The sequence below is a fragment of the Plectropomus leopardus genome, chromosome 6, assembly GCF_026936395.1.
Source record: "Plectropomus leopardus strain MGB_pleo_1.0 chromosome 6, ASM2693639v1, whole genome shotgun sequence".
In the NCBI taxonomy this organism is placed as follows: Eukaryota; Metazoa; Chordata; class Actinopteri; order Perciformes; family Serranidae; genus Plectropomus; species Plectropomus leopardus.
Window position 1 is genome coordinate 22,316,184 of NC_142181.1, and position 14,076 is coordinate 22,330,259.

A 14,076-nucleotide genomic window follows, 5' to 3' on the forward strand; every position below is an offset into this window, starting at 1 on the left:
CCTCTTTTCCACGATCATGTTAAGTCAGACTAACTTGGTTTACCAAAGCTGCTAACACTAAGAAAGAACAAGATAATTAATTCCACACCATTTTTAAGTTGCAATAACTTAACAAAATTAAGTAAACACAGCTAAGTTTTGAGTAAACTTAATTTTATATAATGTAAACATAAATTAAGATTAATGTTTATATTTTCTTACATTTACATTATTTTATGTAAGATCAACTTGTCAGTATTTACAGGGAGGGGAAAAAAGTGGGACCAATACCCTGGACAAAAAGTTTGCAAAAGCATGCACCTCCAGATGATAAGTCTTTATCATCTGGAGGTTCATGCTTTTGCAACCTTTTTTTTAGGTGCTGGATAAAAGAATCATGCAAGAAACTAAAAAACAGTCTGCACACTACACTATGCTCCCATAAATATTTAATAAAATTACCATAAAGGTGAAGTTTTTAACTTTACAGTCTTCAAAATACAATACAGAGACACACTTTTGGACCACTAGGTTAGGTCACCTGAGAGAGCACCTGACAGGTCACCTGGTCCCAGATGTAAAATTGTGTAATATATGTTTCTGTCCATATGCATGTATGTATTTATGGAAGGGAGACGACTGGGAGCAGGTGACCTGGTCTCATAGGTATTTGAAGATGTGTCTCTGCATAGTATTTTGTCTGATGAAGAGTGTGAAGCTCATAACATCACCTTGGTCATAATTTAATTAAATATTTATGAGAGCACAGTCTGGTGTGCAGACACTGATATCCAAGGTCCCAATGGGAGTGGGTAATTGGTGCCATAACTCAATGAAAATTTGCTGAACAAATTGGCTGAAAGACTGAACTTTGTGTTAAAAAAATACCAGAGAAAATGTTTCAGTCCACCCCTGCACTAGGTTTGGGAGGAAGACTTAAAAGGCAGCTAATAGCAGTTAGCTTCCGTGCAAAAATAAAAAGGAGGAATTAAAGAAGGGTCTATAGCACAATCCCTGTGTAAAGCACAAATGTAAAGCTGAAGCACAAACGTACACTGTCATTTCAAATTAAGAAGGTATAATACAATATTACAGTCTCTGAATTGTAATGAGTTACACTACTTTACACTTTACTACTTTCACCAAATAACGGCAGAAGAATGATAGACATTCAATAATGCTAAAATGTAGTTTATTACAGCTCATTACACATCCAATGTAGGCCTCTAAGGCTACTAAAAACTTGATATAATAGGTGCAGTGTAGGCTCATGGCACAATACAATAAGTAACAATTACTGACAGAATCACAAAAGCAGACAAAGGATCAAAGTCTGGTAAATTTTGATAGAGATACTGCAAATATTTAAAATCTAGGCCTATTCATATTAGGGATGTCAACATCTACACGTGTAAAAGGGTACACGGATAACAAATCATAACTGTTCAGAAAAATCAATAACCGTTTACACGTCATTTTTTCCTCTCCTCCTCCTCGTTCATTTCTCACCAATAGTATTTTTAGGGGTGATAATGTTGCCTGAAAGCTTAAGATAATAACATTAACTATACACTTAAATGTTCCCACTAATGCAGTTATCCGCATACATAATAGATGCACACGTGGCAATGTTACGTTGATATTAAAAAAAAAAACGCAGCCACAGCCAGTGTCGCGTCACTTCAAGTTGACTCGGGGCCGCATGGACAACAAGCAACAAGCGATGAACAAGCGGAGCTTAAAAAAATATATTGTACAAAAGTGAGCAATAGTTAAAACAATGATTAAAAAAGAAGGTTAAACCTTTTCCAGCTTTCACTTGTACGTTTTCTTGTCTGTCAAAATTGATGATTTTATTTTCGACTCATTTTACTTTCTGTCATAAGTAGGTCTAAGCCTTAAATGGTGAGATGGATTGCCTACTTTTTAAGTTCTGTTCGCTGAATAAACGTTTTTGTGCGATAACTAACTACTGGAATGGCTTTGATTTAATGAGATTAGGAGGTATTTGAATGGAGACAGAACCATCTAGTGGTTATATAGCGCAACTGCGATAGAAAAAGATCACAAATCGTGTAACCGGGTACACGTCGGTTAGAAGTCCCGTTTACACGTGTAGAAAAAATTGTAAACGTTGACACCCCTAATTCATATCATACGACACACAATAGAGCTATAGCCTACTATAGTGTAGCCTATAGCCTAATGACACATCAAGACGCACAATCTTGTTTTCTTTTCGTTTCTGTTCTTTTATTAATTAATTTATTGCATTAAATGCTAATATTAAGTGGAAGTTAAATACTTTACAGCTGCTACCATTACACATTTAACAGTTTTAAACAGTTAAATGTTTATTGGTTAACTAGGGTGAAATTTAAATAAAGCTACATTTACTCAAGTACTGTGCTTAAGTATAAGGTTACCAGATTTCAGAAATGAAAACTGGGGAAATTTCCAGTTTGGCTGTCAATGTAACATTAAAATATCTAATGTTATTATCTAAGAAATAAAAAAGGAGGACAATTACAGTTTCATTTGATCATGGTACATTAACATTGTAATAAATATATTATGAATTATTATTTATGAAACTATCCAGAATTATAAATGAATGAAAAGCTTGATCTTCAACAAATGTCAAGTGAATTTAAATACATTGTGCTGATTATAGGCCAACCTCTCCTGACTGACTTGAACTTCTGCTTTGTGCTATTCATTGTTTTACTTTGGAAAAAAATGTTTTGAGTAGGCCTTCTTCTAAAGCTGCCAACAGCCTGCAAACACCTCCAGTTAGAGAAAGGGTGAAAATAAGGCAATGTGCCTGTGGCCCCAGGCCCCCAAATCACTACATCTGCACCTGGTAATAAGAGTGAAGTGCCAGCTGCTAGATGAAACACAGGGCGATGTGTCCTGGTGTTTCAAAATAATTTCATCAAAAGTCTGAAAATAGACTGTAGAAGTCTAAAAGAGTCACTTTGCATCGCTGAATGTTTGGCTGTTTCAGGAGAAGCTCCGCTCAGACTGTGTCTCTCTCTGGCTGGCTGCTGTCGGACCATCAGCTGTTTGATCCGTGATAACAAAACCTAGCTCTGTTATCAAACACTCAGCTGTATTAGGGTCAAAGCCATTCACTGCATTTCATGATTGTTCAACACCTTTGCTGTCACAGTGTTTTGGCGTGAGATTTGCCTGGGCAGCTTGAGAGTGTGAGACAGACGGTGAATGCGTGCTTCACACGCCAGGGGCGTGAGAGTTGACCACCCTGGGTAAAGTCACAGTTACTAACTTTTCATTTTAATTGACTCATACGAAAATGAAAACATCTCTACTCTATGCTGACATGTGGGAAGTGATGCCAGCCTCCCTGGCATCTGTGATCCTTTTAATAGGCTACAGCAATAAGGCGCTGCACAGCCGAGGACGAAAGCTGCTGCTGCCCCTTGATGGCTATGATAGTCAATACCCAGGTAAGACAATTAACAGACTCTAAGTAAGATGGCCAAGTGACCTATACTGTATATAAACCAGTCTCTATGGCAACGTTAGCTTACCTTGTTATTGCTGGTGTTGACGGGGATTTTGCTCAGAAGCGATTCTACTGCAGACGGAGGCTGCATATCTTCAACATTGTATCCTGCCACGAGTCTCTTAACTTCTCGGGGTTCAAGCAGCACGGCAGACCGAGAGAAACGTAATTTCTGTTGCTTTGTCTCGTCCTCCGCACTCTTTTTCTTCCCCACGCCTGCAACTCTGTCGGTTAGCTTAGCGTTAGCGTGGAACCTGTCCAGGTGTTTTTCTGCAAGTTAGTGGCGCTATTTCGCGATGTAGAGAGCTCCCTCTGTGTCGCACATAGATTGCATTTTACTATTATTTTCTTTTCCTTTTCTCTGACGAACTGAAAATAATGGGAGTACGTCCATCTCGCAAACGTGTAATCCGTCCCTGCAGTCACTTCGACCACCGAACTTCAGCAACAGGAAACACTCTCACGCGCGGGATTGTTTCCGGTGCTGGAATGTCTCGCGATGTTGGTGAATTCTTAAAAAAATAAAACGCCACTTAATTTTGGGTTAAAATGCGCCGTGACGCGCGTTACTGGGGTTCTAACGGGTATAATATTACAGACAATTAATCAGTAATGCCTTAGCTATATTACTCCTTAATGCATTACTGTAACGGCGTTACTTTTGCAATGTTACTCCCAACACTGGTAAGAGGATGCCATAAAGGAGTTTCATGCTCAAGTGTACGGCCTTGTTATGGCAGTATGAGGGTCTATATGACAGAGCGAGGGCTTTACATTAAAGTGTACAATCCTCATCGTAGATTGAGTGCTGCCCATAAAATAAAATACATTTTTCATGGAACAGTAGGGACAATATTGTGTAGCTCTTACCTCTCCACTTTGGGAACTGCTTGCCCTCCGCTGTGATTGCAGTAGCGATGATACCTCTTCACTTCTTCCTGCATGGTGAAAAGAACCGATATGTCAACAAGGTTTTTAATTCTCTCTGCCAAGAATGTGACACAGGAGGAGCTGTGATTTGATAAGGTACAATACTAAATCAGCACCATTTCGTGTATGTGTAATTGCCTCTCCTCCCACGCATACTGTCTGTTTGGCATCCCTGCATAACTAAACAGAGGAAAACTGTTCTTTTTTATGATTTCTTTCTGTTATCTGTTTACTAACCTTAAGAGACACAGCTTGTCTGGGTCTGTTAACATTGACATAAATAATCATAAACACATATCGTGGTAGGGAAAACAACTGGGTGTGTGTATGCTATTGCTGATGCATAACAGCGAATGTGTGCTCTGCAGGTGCCAACCAGCCAAACACCGGCTGCAGGCCAGAGGGTGAGGCCCATCTCAGGCAGCTCTGGGGCAGCTGCTATAAAGCTCAATGGGGCCGGACAGATGGATGTCCTCCGAGAGCGGCAAAGCAGCTCCACTCCATCTCTAGTATTCACTCATCTCTGTTAGCCAGCAGGGTGCAAGCTGTGCATGTTTGTCCATGTTTGTTTTTTAAGTGCTTGTGTGTACATCAAGGGTGTGAGCATACTTTTAGCTCACAGATCAGTATGATACAGGACTGAATGACTGCAGTGCACAAAATGAGAAGGTGGCCCTCAAAGTGTTGAGCCCACAGAGAATTATCACCCGACTCAGCTGTTCCCCTAAGCTCCTGTTTTGTTGTTACGGTCCATAACTTTAGATCAGTCTCACTGCTCTCATCATCCTCATTTATAGCTGCTGTGGGCTGCTCTATAAGCCCAGCACCAAATAGCAGACAGACAAAGCAACTAGCTGGTAAACAAAGTGTAGCTGAAGAGACAGACATTTTCCTCAAGAGTTTGTGAGGGCTAAAATAGAGATAAAAAGAGAGTGAAAACTGGGCTTACATTTATCTAATTCTACCTTATTTTTTCACTGGATCAGCAACTGTTTGCTAGTTTGTCACATAAAATTGTGTAAAAAAAACAAAGAAAAAACTGATGGACATCTAAACCCCTGAAACCTGAGCAAATTGGCTTGATATATTTCAAAAACATGGTAAGAAGGTAATGAGCCCTGAAAGAAGATATGACCCAAAGAAAGAAAAAATGAAAAATGAAAAAGAATGTTAAATAAACAAAACAAGTAAAAAAGAAGTTCTTCAAAAGTATAACAACCCTAGAACAATTTTTTAAAGATGTAATTCTGATCATTATAAATTTAATTTATCCATAACACTTTTTCTTGATATTCTTTCCTTAACTTTTTAAAAAATTATTTTCTAAAATGAAAACACTGTTGTAAATACTATATTCAATTTCTCAATTCAATTTCTATCCCCTATTGGTCCTCTAATTGTGACATTTAAGATAAGCAAACCAAATTGGTGCTGTATGGAAACACAAGGTGATCAGACTCTGTTTTCTTTTTTTGTTGTTGTTTTAGTTTTCTTCACAATATACATTGTCACATTTTTAAACTGTGCCACAATGCATCATTAGACCAATAGTGTGCGTGTATCTGTGTGCTTCTCAGCTTAGTACTTTTGGGCACATGTAGTGCAGCTACTGCAATGTTGTGGCATTAGTTGAACAGTTCTGAATGTTCTTGCATTGTCTCTCAGTAAAGCCAGTAGGGATTAAGTGTTCAGGATGCTAGGCAAAAAGCCAATAGGGGTTTATAATATAACTGTATCAACAAGTGCTCTGCTGTATTAACTGCAGACTGCATCCAGATGCTCGAGCTAAAATAAGAATCCATGACAAATGTCGATGGTGGTGGGAGCGAAAATAAATACATCTGTTATAGAAATATTTTTTAATAGACAGTAGTCTCATATGATTAAATATACACATAAGGGGAGTGCTAAAATGACAGAAATGTGTAATTTAAAGCCACAGTGAGACATCTGAATGACATTATAACAACCAGTTGTCTATCTATGCTACTGAACGAACATTAAGAGCATTAATACTATGATTAAAAATTGACTGTCGAGTTGGATGTGCACCAACATAGGATGTGTGAACACGAGAGCTGATGGATGTATTGTCTCAATCTCAAGAATGTTGTAATGAAACAATGCAACAGTAAAATTTCTGTGGCTGTGTATAGTTTACTGGTTATGTTGAAGTCCTAGGACTTGATTTTTTTATTGTATTTTTCTTTTTTTCTTTTTGTAATTATTGTCTTGGCCAAGATGTTTAAGTGAGGTACTGAGTGTTTGTTCTATATTGAAAATCATTAAAAAAAAAAAAATCCACAATTAAAAAAAGTTTACCGTCACACTTCACTATAAAGTGTTATTCCTCTGAGTTTTTGCAACACTGACATTCTTTTAGTCATTTTTTGCAGCTGCAGTCATTGTTTACAGTTTTTTTTATAGCAACTATCTTTTGTGTGTTTATAACCAACTGTGATGTCTTGGGTCTCTGGACCGGATAAAATGCACCAAAGTTATATGAGAGCAATAGCATAGGAAGACCAAGGGAGCAATACAGCTGCAGCTGATGATAGGAAAAACACATTACTTGCAGTCTATAGCGTACATGACAATCTGTTAAATCAATAGCTGAATACATGATTGCACAAAAACAGGGATATTAACAGAATTCCATTCTGCTGGGATTGTAAACAGCTTAATCACATTATTTTCAACATCAAAATAAGGGCAATCAATGGACTGAAAGGTTGGGGAAGGTGAAGGTAGACAGTAATAAGCATTATGTCACTGAAAAATGAGGGAAGGAAGGAAAACAGGAAGGAACGGGGAAGAAAACAACAGCGCATAGAAGAAAGTCCACTGCCCTCTAATTGATGAGTTATTAAAATCATAATTTCCTAGTCCTAGTTCTATCACGGAGATTAATGGCAGGCACACCCAAATGTTCCCACTAACACACACACAAAGACAAAAGCTTATTCCCTTGAGTGTGTGAGATGTGCCCTTCAGACTTGTGTTTGTCTCAGTGAGATAAACTCCCACACACGTAGAAGCACATGAACGCAGCACACACCTGAGTACACTACAAGATGCCTGCATGCACACATACCGACATACATCTTCGCATGTAAACACACACACGTCAATCTGATCTCAGAGGATTTGATTGCAGTGTGGTTATGTGCTGAAACATCTGCATTAGACTATTGGCTGTTTGGCTGCCGCTCGACTGGCTGATCAGCCCGGGGAAATGTCCAATCAGGGGAAGACCTGTAGCAGTGGAGATGCTCATTAATCGTAACATCGGAAATCAATTTACACGCGTGGCGCATGCAAGGAGTAATATGGAAGTCAACATTTAGTCTTTTGCCTGAGTCTCTGAGTACAAAAAGAACCAGCTGAGAGATGGAGGTGTTACTGATGTGCTCATGTGATTACACGATTTGAAATGCTATTTTATCCTAGTGTTATGGCTACAGGGTAAAACAAGCATTTTCTACTGAGGGAAATGGATGCATTTAAGGCATTTTGCTCAAGCCTTTTAAACCCTATTTGAGTTGAGAGGAAGCAGGACGCGGAGAAACAGACACTCAGGCTTGGAGGCGTAAATTGACAAAGAATCAAAATGATAAACTTTATTAACTAAGAGCTGCAGCAAGAAAGCAGCTTCACACTGATCAGATAACACCGTTTACAGACCTATACATTCTCACAATACTCAGGCCGCTGCAGTGACACAGCCATCAATAGCAGGCTGGAGCAGGAGATGTAAACTGACCTAAGAGGCACAGATAAGGAATAGTGACACTGAAAAGGCTTACATACAGATGCGAGATTAATTTCATATCTAGATGGAGGAGGTTCATCAAACGCAGACAGACTCATTTCTTTTAGAGCCGCACTCAAGTTTTATAGGTATGACTCAAGAGAAACGGTTCCCCTAGAGGATCCATTTTAAGCATACACACCAAGGCTTCATCTACAAATGATCGCCATAGTAGGAAGCTCTGAAGACGTCATTCTGTATGTTAATTAGTTGCATCTTTCTCTTTGGGGGAGCCTTTTTTTTTTTTTTGAATGGCCATTTGTTTTCAGGATAGTTGGCCGTCATACAAATCCAGTTTCCGTCCACTTGCTCTGTTAGCAGTTATAGCCGGCAGTTCTGTGGATAGAAAGGTGTGGGTGTGGTTGGGAGAGGAGTCAAGAGCGGTGGGGCCGTGATGTGGAGGGTTTCAGGAAGCGACAGTTCCGCAAAAACTTACTCTCCAATATCTCTGTTAATGCCTCACGAAAATGCTGCTACAGCATGTTTAAGACAACGTTATCAATCCTGCAAGGGCCAGTTTGTTTGAACAGCTAAGTGTTATAACATGCAGTAACATGTAGACACATAAATAAATTAGTTATCGATAATAATAAAAATAAACATTTTGCAAAGGCAAGCTGTTCCTGTCAGAAAGCACCTAGCAGTTGGGCTCTATTGGCTACGGCAGCCTTCTGTAGTTTCAACAGCTTTAACTCTGTATGATGAGTGAACTGCTCCTATGCAGTGAGTGATGACTGGAGAAAAATCGTGGATGTTTCGAAAAACACACAAATTCGACATGACCGTTTTCACAGAGGTCGCATCAACAGTGATATATATATATAGAATATCAGTATTAGAATTAGAACCACATATGAAAGTGGCCCCAATTTGAAAAACTGGAAAAAAACTGATTTCTTTGCCACATTACATTTAAAAAAAAAAGGAAAAAAAAAAAGATTTGGGTCACATTTGCTTTACATGTGAACATAGCCAATGAGACTTGAGCTGATCTATGAGCTGAGCCGACACTGCAGTGAAGAATGTCGAGCTTTTAAAGAGGTTGGAAAGAGAGTATCTGGGCTGTACAATGAGAGAAGAGAGATGGTATCAATAAGACGGAAGTGGAGCCTATACATATATTCTAAAATGAAGAAGAGAAAAAAGAGAAAGACATCTCAGAGAGTGTAAAGGTGGGTTTGGTGTGACGAGTAGAGATGAAGGAGATGTGAGAGTGAGAAAATGACTATCTAGTCTATCAAAATGCAAAAAGGAGCGCTTTCGACTATTCCCCCAGCTACTATTAACCAATGGAGAGCTGCTCTGGTTAACATATGGTGAGGGAGGGAGTGAAAGCGTGTTCACACACGTGTGCCCATCATCGTCAATGGGGCTTCCATCAGTGATCAAAGCTCTCTTATTCAAACCAAACCAGCCTCCCAAGACGTGGTGATGGGATGGAGTATAAAAAAAATGTCAAGTGTATGTGTGCATATGTACCTCTTTGTATATCTTTTGGGGGAGTTATTTTGCATTTTCATGAGATAGATAAATTTTTCCTGTGGCAAAGAGGCAGAGCATGCACACACATGCACACACACATACAGAAGATGTATATTTCTTCATCATATGACCGTGGCGGGCTGAGAGACACCTATCTGTCAGTGTGCAGGCTCATCTCACTCCAGCACAGGTTATTACGACTCAATCGCGCAGCGTTTGAGTGAGCTGGTGGAAACAGCACTCAGCACATCTCTGTCCCACTGGGGGAGAGACGATAATGCACTTCTGAAATATGACACCCTTCCCTGGCACCACACTCCCACTGTGTACATCCCACTATATATTACAGAGCGCTGTATCTGTGTGTGAATCCCACGGTTTGTGTGTGTGAACTGATGCTGCCCTGTGCTGTGATACAGGGTCTGAATGACACCTGAGTAAACTGGATTTCTGCTCCCGTTGAGCACAAATTCATTAATTTCTGCATGTTCACTGTATTAGGAGCAACAAAGGGCTCCATGTGTGATATTGATGAATGAGTTCAAGATTTCAGCTGCAAGTGCTGTGTCAACAGTGTCACCTGTGCTGTATATTTCATGCTTAACCCCATTAAACGTGACCCCCCTCTGGCATGCTATTTAAATAAGCTCTGTGTAAAATGGTTAACAACAAGGGCCCGTGGCCGTAAAATTCAGCTGTCCCATTGATTATGGGGTAATAGCTGGATAGATTAATGTGTTTCTCAGGGGGTTCACGCCTCAGCAATGAATCTGAATCACTCGCACAGACACAGCAAGTGGAGCGGCCTCCATATCCAATAACCCGCATTTCTATCCTCACTCATATTTCACACGCCAATTACTAGTTAGTCCTTCACCAGTCTTCGTCATGTCCTCTTCTGTGTATAAAGCACCTCTGATGTGGTGTCTCACAGAGTTAAGCTGGATCGATTTAGGAAAAGTCATTTTTGGAGAGCAATAATTAAATTTACCTGTGAGGTGGTGCAGTGCAAACAGATTGTAACAAGTCAAAATAAGAAAGTTTAGGGCAACATGTAATGAACAATAATCGTGTGTAGGTGTGTGTGCGTGTGTGTGTTGGAGGGTTGCACCATCATAATATATTGCAGAGTAAGTCAAAAGCTGTGATGGAGCAGTGCTTTCAGGAGCTCACACGCTCAATATCCCCAGCCACCGATAATGCGCAACACTACATCACTGGCATTAAATATTCACAAGCTCAATACAACCAGGTGAACTTGTGCACCTACAGTCACCCAAGCACACACAGAAAAATGTCATTTACCTCCATTAAAGGTGTTTCTCGCTAAACTGATTCACATTATAAAATCACTTACAACTTTCCTCAAACCAACTATTTGAGTTTCAGAAACATGCAGTGATATCCCTCTACAGGAGCTCTGTTCTCGTCTTAAAGAAGGAGGCCACGCCACCTCAGTCAGCTATACGCTCACTATTCCCTGCTGATGATGAAGCCATTTGTAGCAGGAGGTGCAATATGTAGTATTAATGAGACCTTTTCAGCTGCTGCCATGACAAAAATCTTTAAGTGGCTGCAAGCCAACAAGAAAAAGCAATTCCCCAAACCAAATTGAATTCAGCTATTTGTGCCATTTGAATGGGTGAATAAGGGAAAGCAAAATTCAAAGCAGTTAACCCTCTGAAACCTGCATCAATATCAGTTTTCCTGTGCTACTTTCTTGTGTAAATTGGTCTGACTTCTTTAAAAAAAAAAAAAAAAAAAACATGAGGAAAAAAGCAAATAGCAACTTGGCATGAAATGCTTGGCAAATCTCCAAAACAAAAAAAGTAAAAGATGACAAGAGATGACCACAAAATTAGATAGAAAGAGAGAAAAAAACAGGAAAAATATATTTAAAATTATTATCATTTTATATTTAAAATAAGCTTTCGATCTTTTACTTTTTTTTTTTTTTACAATTTCAGTTAATTTTCCTGTATATGTTTACTTATTTCCTGCTAATATTTTGGTCATTTCTTGTTTAGTTGGCCATTGTCTTCTTTCCATGTTTTTTTAAAAAAAAAATCAAGTCAATTTGCTGAAGTTTAAAAGGGTTGGGGATGGCGGGAGGGAGAGGGTTTTAGTTTTGCAATGTATTCCACTGTCCATGGTGCTGATACTTGTCTCCGTCTGCTAAACTACTTGACAAAATATTGTCATGTTTCAAAGAATCACATTTTTCTTCAAATTCGTTTTTACAGGGCTTCTTTTTTTCCACCTCGGGGACTTTACTACCGAGCAGCATCAACTTACTGCTCCAAAAAAAGATCAGAAAGTGAATTACATCATTGCTGAGATGCTCCCTTCCCAAAAAGAGAAGATATCAGCATCCATTCTCGGCATCTTCCCAGACAGGTTATGAACACATTTCAGTTGACAGTAATGCCATATGCTCTAATAGACTGTCTTTCACCCTCTTACCTGGTTATTGATGCACAGAGCAAGGTGTTTCCTCTCCCGAGCCACAGACACACTCCCGCTGCGCAGCCTCGCCTCCTCTCCCTGGTACATGCTTCTGGAAGGACACCGCTCAAGTTAAGACACAAAAACTCTCCAAATGTGAAAAATGCTAAGAGCTCAGTGAGAACAGCCTGTGCTCATCTGTGTGCAGCTGCAGGGAGTACCGTCATGCAGGATTTTTTTTCCCACCTTAACAGTCGAAGCAGCCTGTGGTGGAGCTTCTCGCTTATTCTACATAAACACTGTTGCCGCACATTTATGACCATCAGTCGGTGGATGTGACACTAACCTGTACGTGCCGTTCCTCAACATGACGAGCTCCCTCTCTCTCCGCGGACAGACAGAGATGAAGTGAACACTTAGAGTCGGGAGCAGCCGGAGCAGAGCACTTGGAAAATTCTCGCAGCCAATGGGACGCTGAGCGTGTGCGCGTATTTTATACGGCGCCCGTGCATCGCGCTCGTGTTGACGGTGTCATTTAACTTGGCAATCTGATTTAAGCATGGCATTAATTATCCTGCAAGCTTTCTCCAGAAGAAGGACAATCGCACAGTATCTACAGCCTATTATGCCCGGCTTTTGAAATGCCTCATGGTGTACCAATATGTTTGCTCATATCCCAGATATGGCGTTATGATGGCTTTACATCACGCAGGTGTGGGCTGGGAACAGGGGAGTTGAACAAACACCTGCAGTTGGTATTTCTTAAACAAAGCACGTCATCTTTGCACAGTTAGCTGCACACAGGTGAGGTGTGAGGAGGTCCATCTGTTAATTTAGGCGTGCAAATTAAACCACCCCAGCTGATCTTTTTGAATGGAGGACTTCCCAATCTGTCCGGTGACTAACTACTACAAAAGGATCCTTGTCCCAGTGTCCTACAGCGTTGTGTTTCTGCTGGGCCTGAGTTTAAACGGCACCCTACTGTGGTGCGTGTGCTGTCGCATGCGCCGATGGAGCGGCACGGCCATCTACGCGATCAACCTCGCCGTGGCAGATCTCCTCTACGTGCTGGCCTTGCCTCCTCTCATCATCAGCAATGCCATGGGAGGCCTGTGGCCCTTCGGCAACATCATTTGCAAAAGCGTCAGATTCTTCTTCTTTGTAAATCTCCACTGCAGTATGATGTTTCTCACGTGCGTCAGCGTGCACCGCTTCCTCGGAGTGTGTTTCCCCATCGCTGCTGTGCGCCTTAGGACCAAAAAAGTCGCCCTCTTTGCCTCAGGCTCAGTTTGGATCCTGGCCACTGCGGAGATTTTACCCACACTTGTATTTGCGCACACTGGTAGGATCAACAACATGACAGTGTGTTTTGAGATGACTAACCCAGGGCAGTTTAAAGTTTACTTTCCCTATGGGCTGTTTTTAGCCATAGTAGGTTTTCTGATCCCTTTCCTTGTCGTTATCACCTGTTACTGCTCCATGATGACGGTGCTTTACTGCAGGGCCGCGGACAGCATCTCCAGCGCCAGGACAGCTCGGATGCGCAACAAGTCTCTTTACACTTTATTAGTTGTGCTGCTCATGTTCGTGGTGTGTTTTGTGCCCTATCACATCGCTCGGACCGTCTACTTGTTTGTGAGGGTCTATATGCCTGAAGACTGTCATCTTCTCAACATAGTCATGATCTCCTTCAAGGTTTGGAAGCCCGTGGTGAGCTTCAACTGCTGCGCAAATCCTCTCTTCTACTTTTTCGGCTCTGATCGGCACCGTCAGATGCTGCGGGCCTGGCTGTGGAGGCGGAGGAAGAGAGTGCAGCCCAGCGTGAGTGTGGTGGATGTAGGCAGCACAAACAGGTCCGCAGGACAGAGAGCATCCACCAGAGGTCTCATTAATCCATAAG

General features: G+C 40.8%; 2 protein-coding genes across 4 annotated transcripts in view; one reads left to right on the forward strand and one right to left on the reverse strand.

Annotated features, from left to right (window-relative positions):
• Positions 1-12,586, reverse strand: part of schip1 (schwannomin interacting protein 1) — a 272,051-nt gene extending 259,465 nt beyond the window's left edge. For 2 of the 3 annotated variants that reach the window (XM_088078994.1, XM_042486621.2), the window contains exons 1-3: positions 12,523-12,586; positions 12,195-12,288; positions 4,379-4,446 (exon numbers count right to left, since the gene is read on the reverse strand). In XM_088078994.1, the coding sequence (XP_087935120.1) occupies positions 4,379-4,446; positions 12,195-12,288; positions 12,523-12,545 (185 nt within the window). In that variant the 5' untranslated portion in view covers positions 12,546-12,586. The remainder of the gene's footprint in view (positions 1-4,378; positions 4,447-12,194; positions 12,289-12,522) is intronic. The other variant, XM_088078993.1, reaches the window with a different exon arrangement.
• A 110-nt stretch (positions 12,587-12,696) lies between these two features.
• LOC121942942 (P2Y purinoceptor 3-like) lies at positions 12,697-14,075 on the forward strand. Its single transcript, XM_042486257.2, has one exon. It carries the CDS (start codon positions 13,050-13,052, stop codon positions 14,073-14,075), a length of 1,026 nt encoding a protein of 341 aa, XP_042342191.2. The 5' UTR covers positions 12,697-13,049.
• Position 14,076: the final 1 nt, after the last annotated feature.

Coding starts and splice junctions, on each gene's coding strand:
- LOC121942942 (XM_042486257.2), top strand. CDS start 13,050: ATGGAGGACTTCCCAATCTGTCCGGTGACTAACTACTACAAAAGGATC.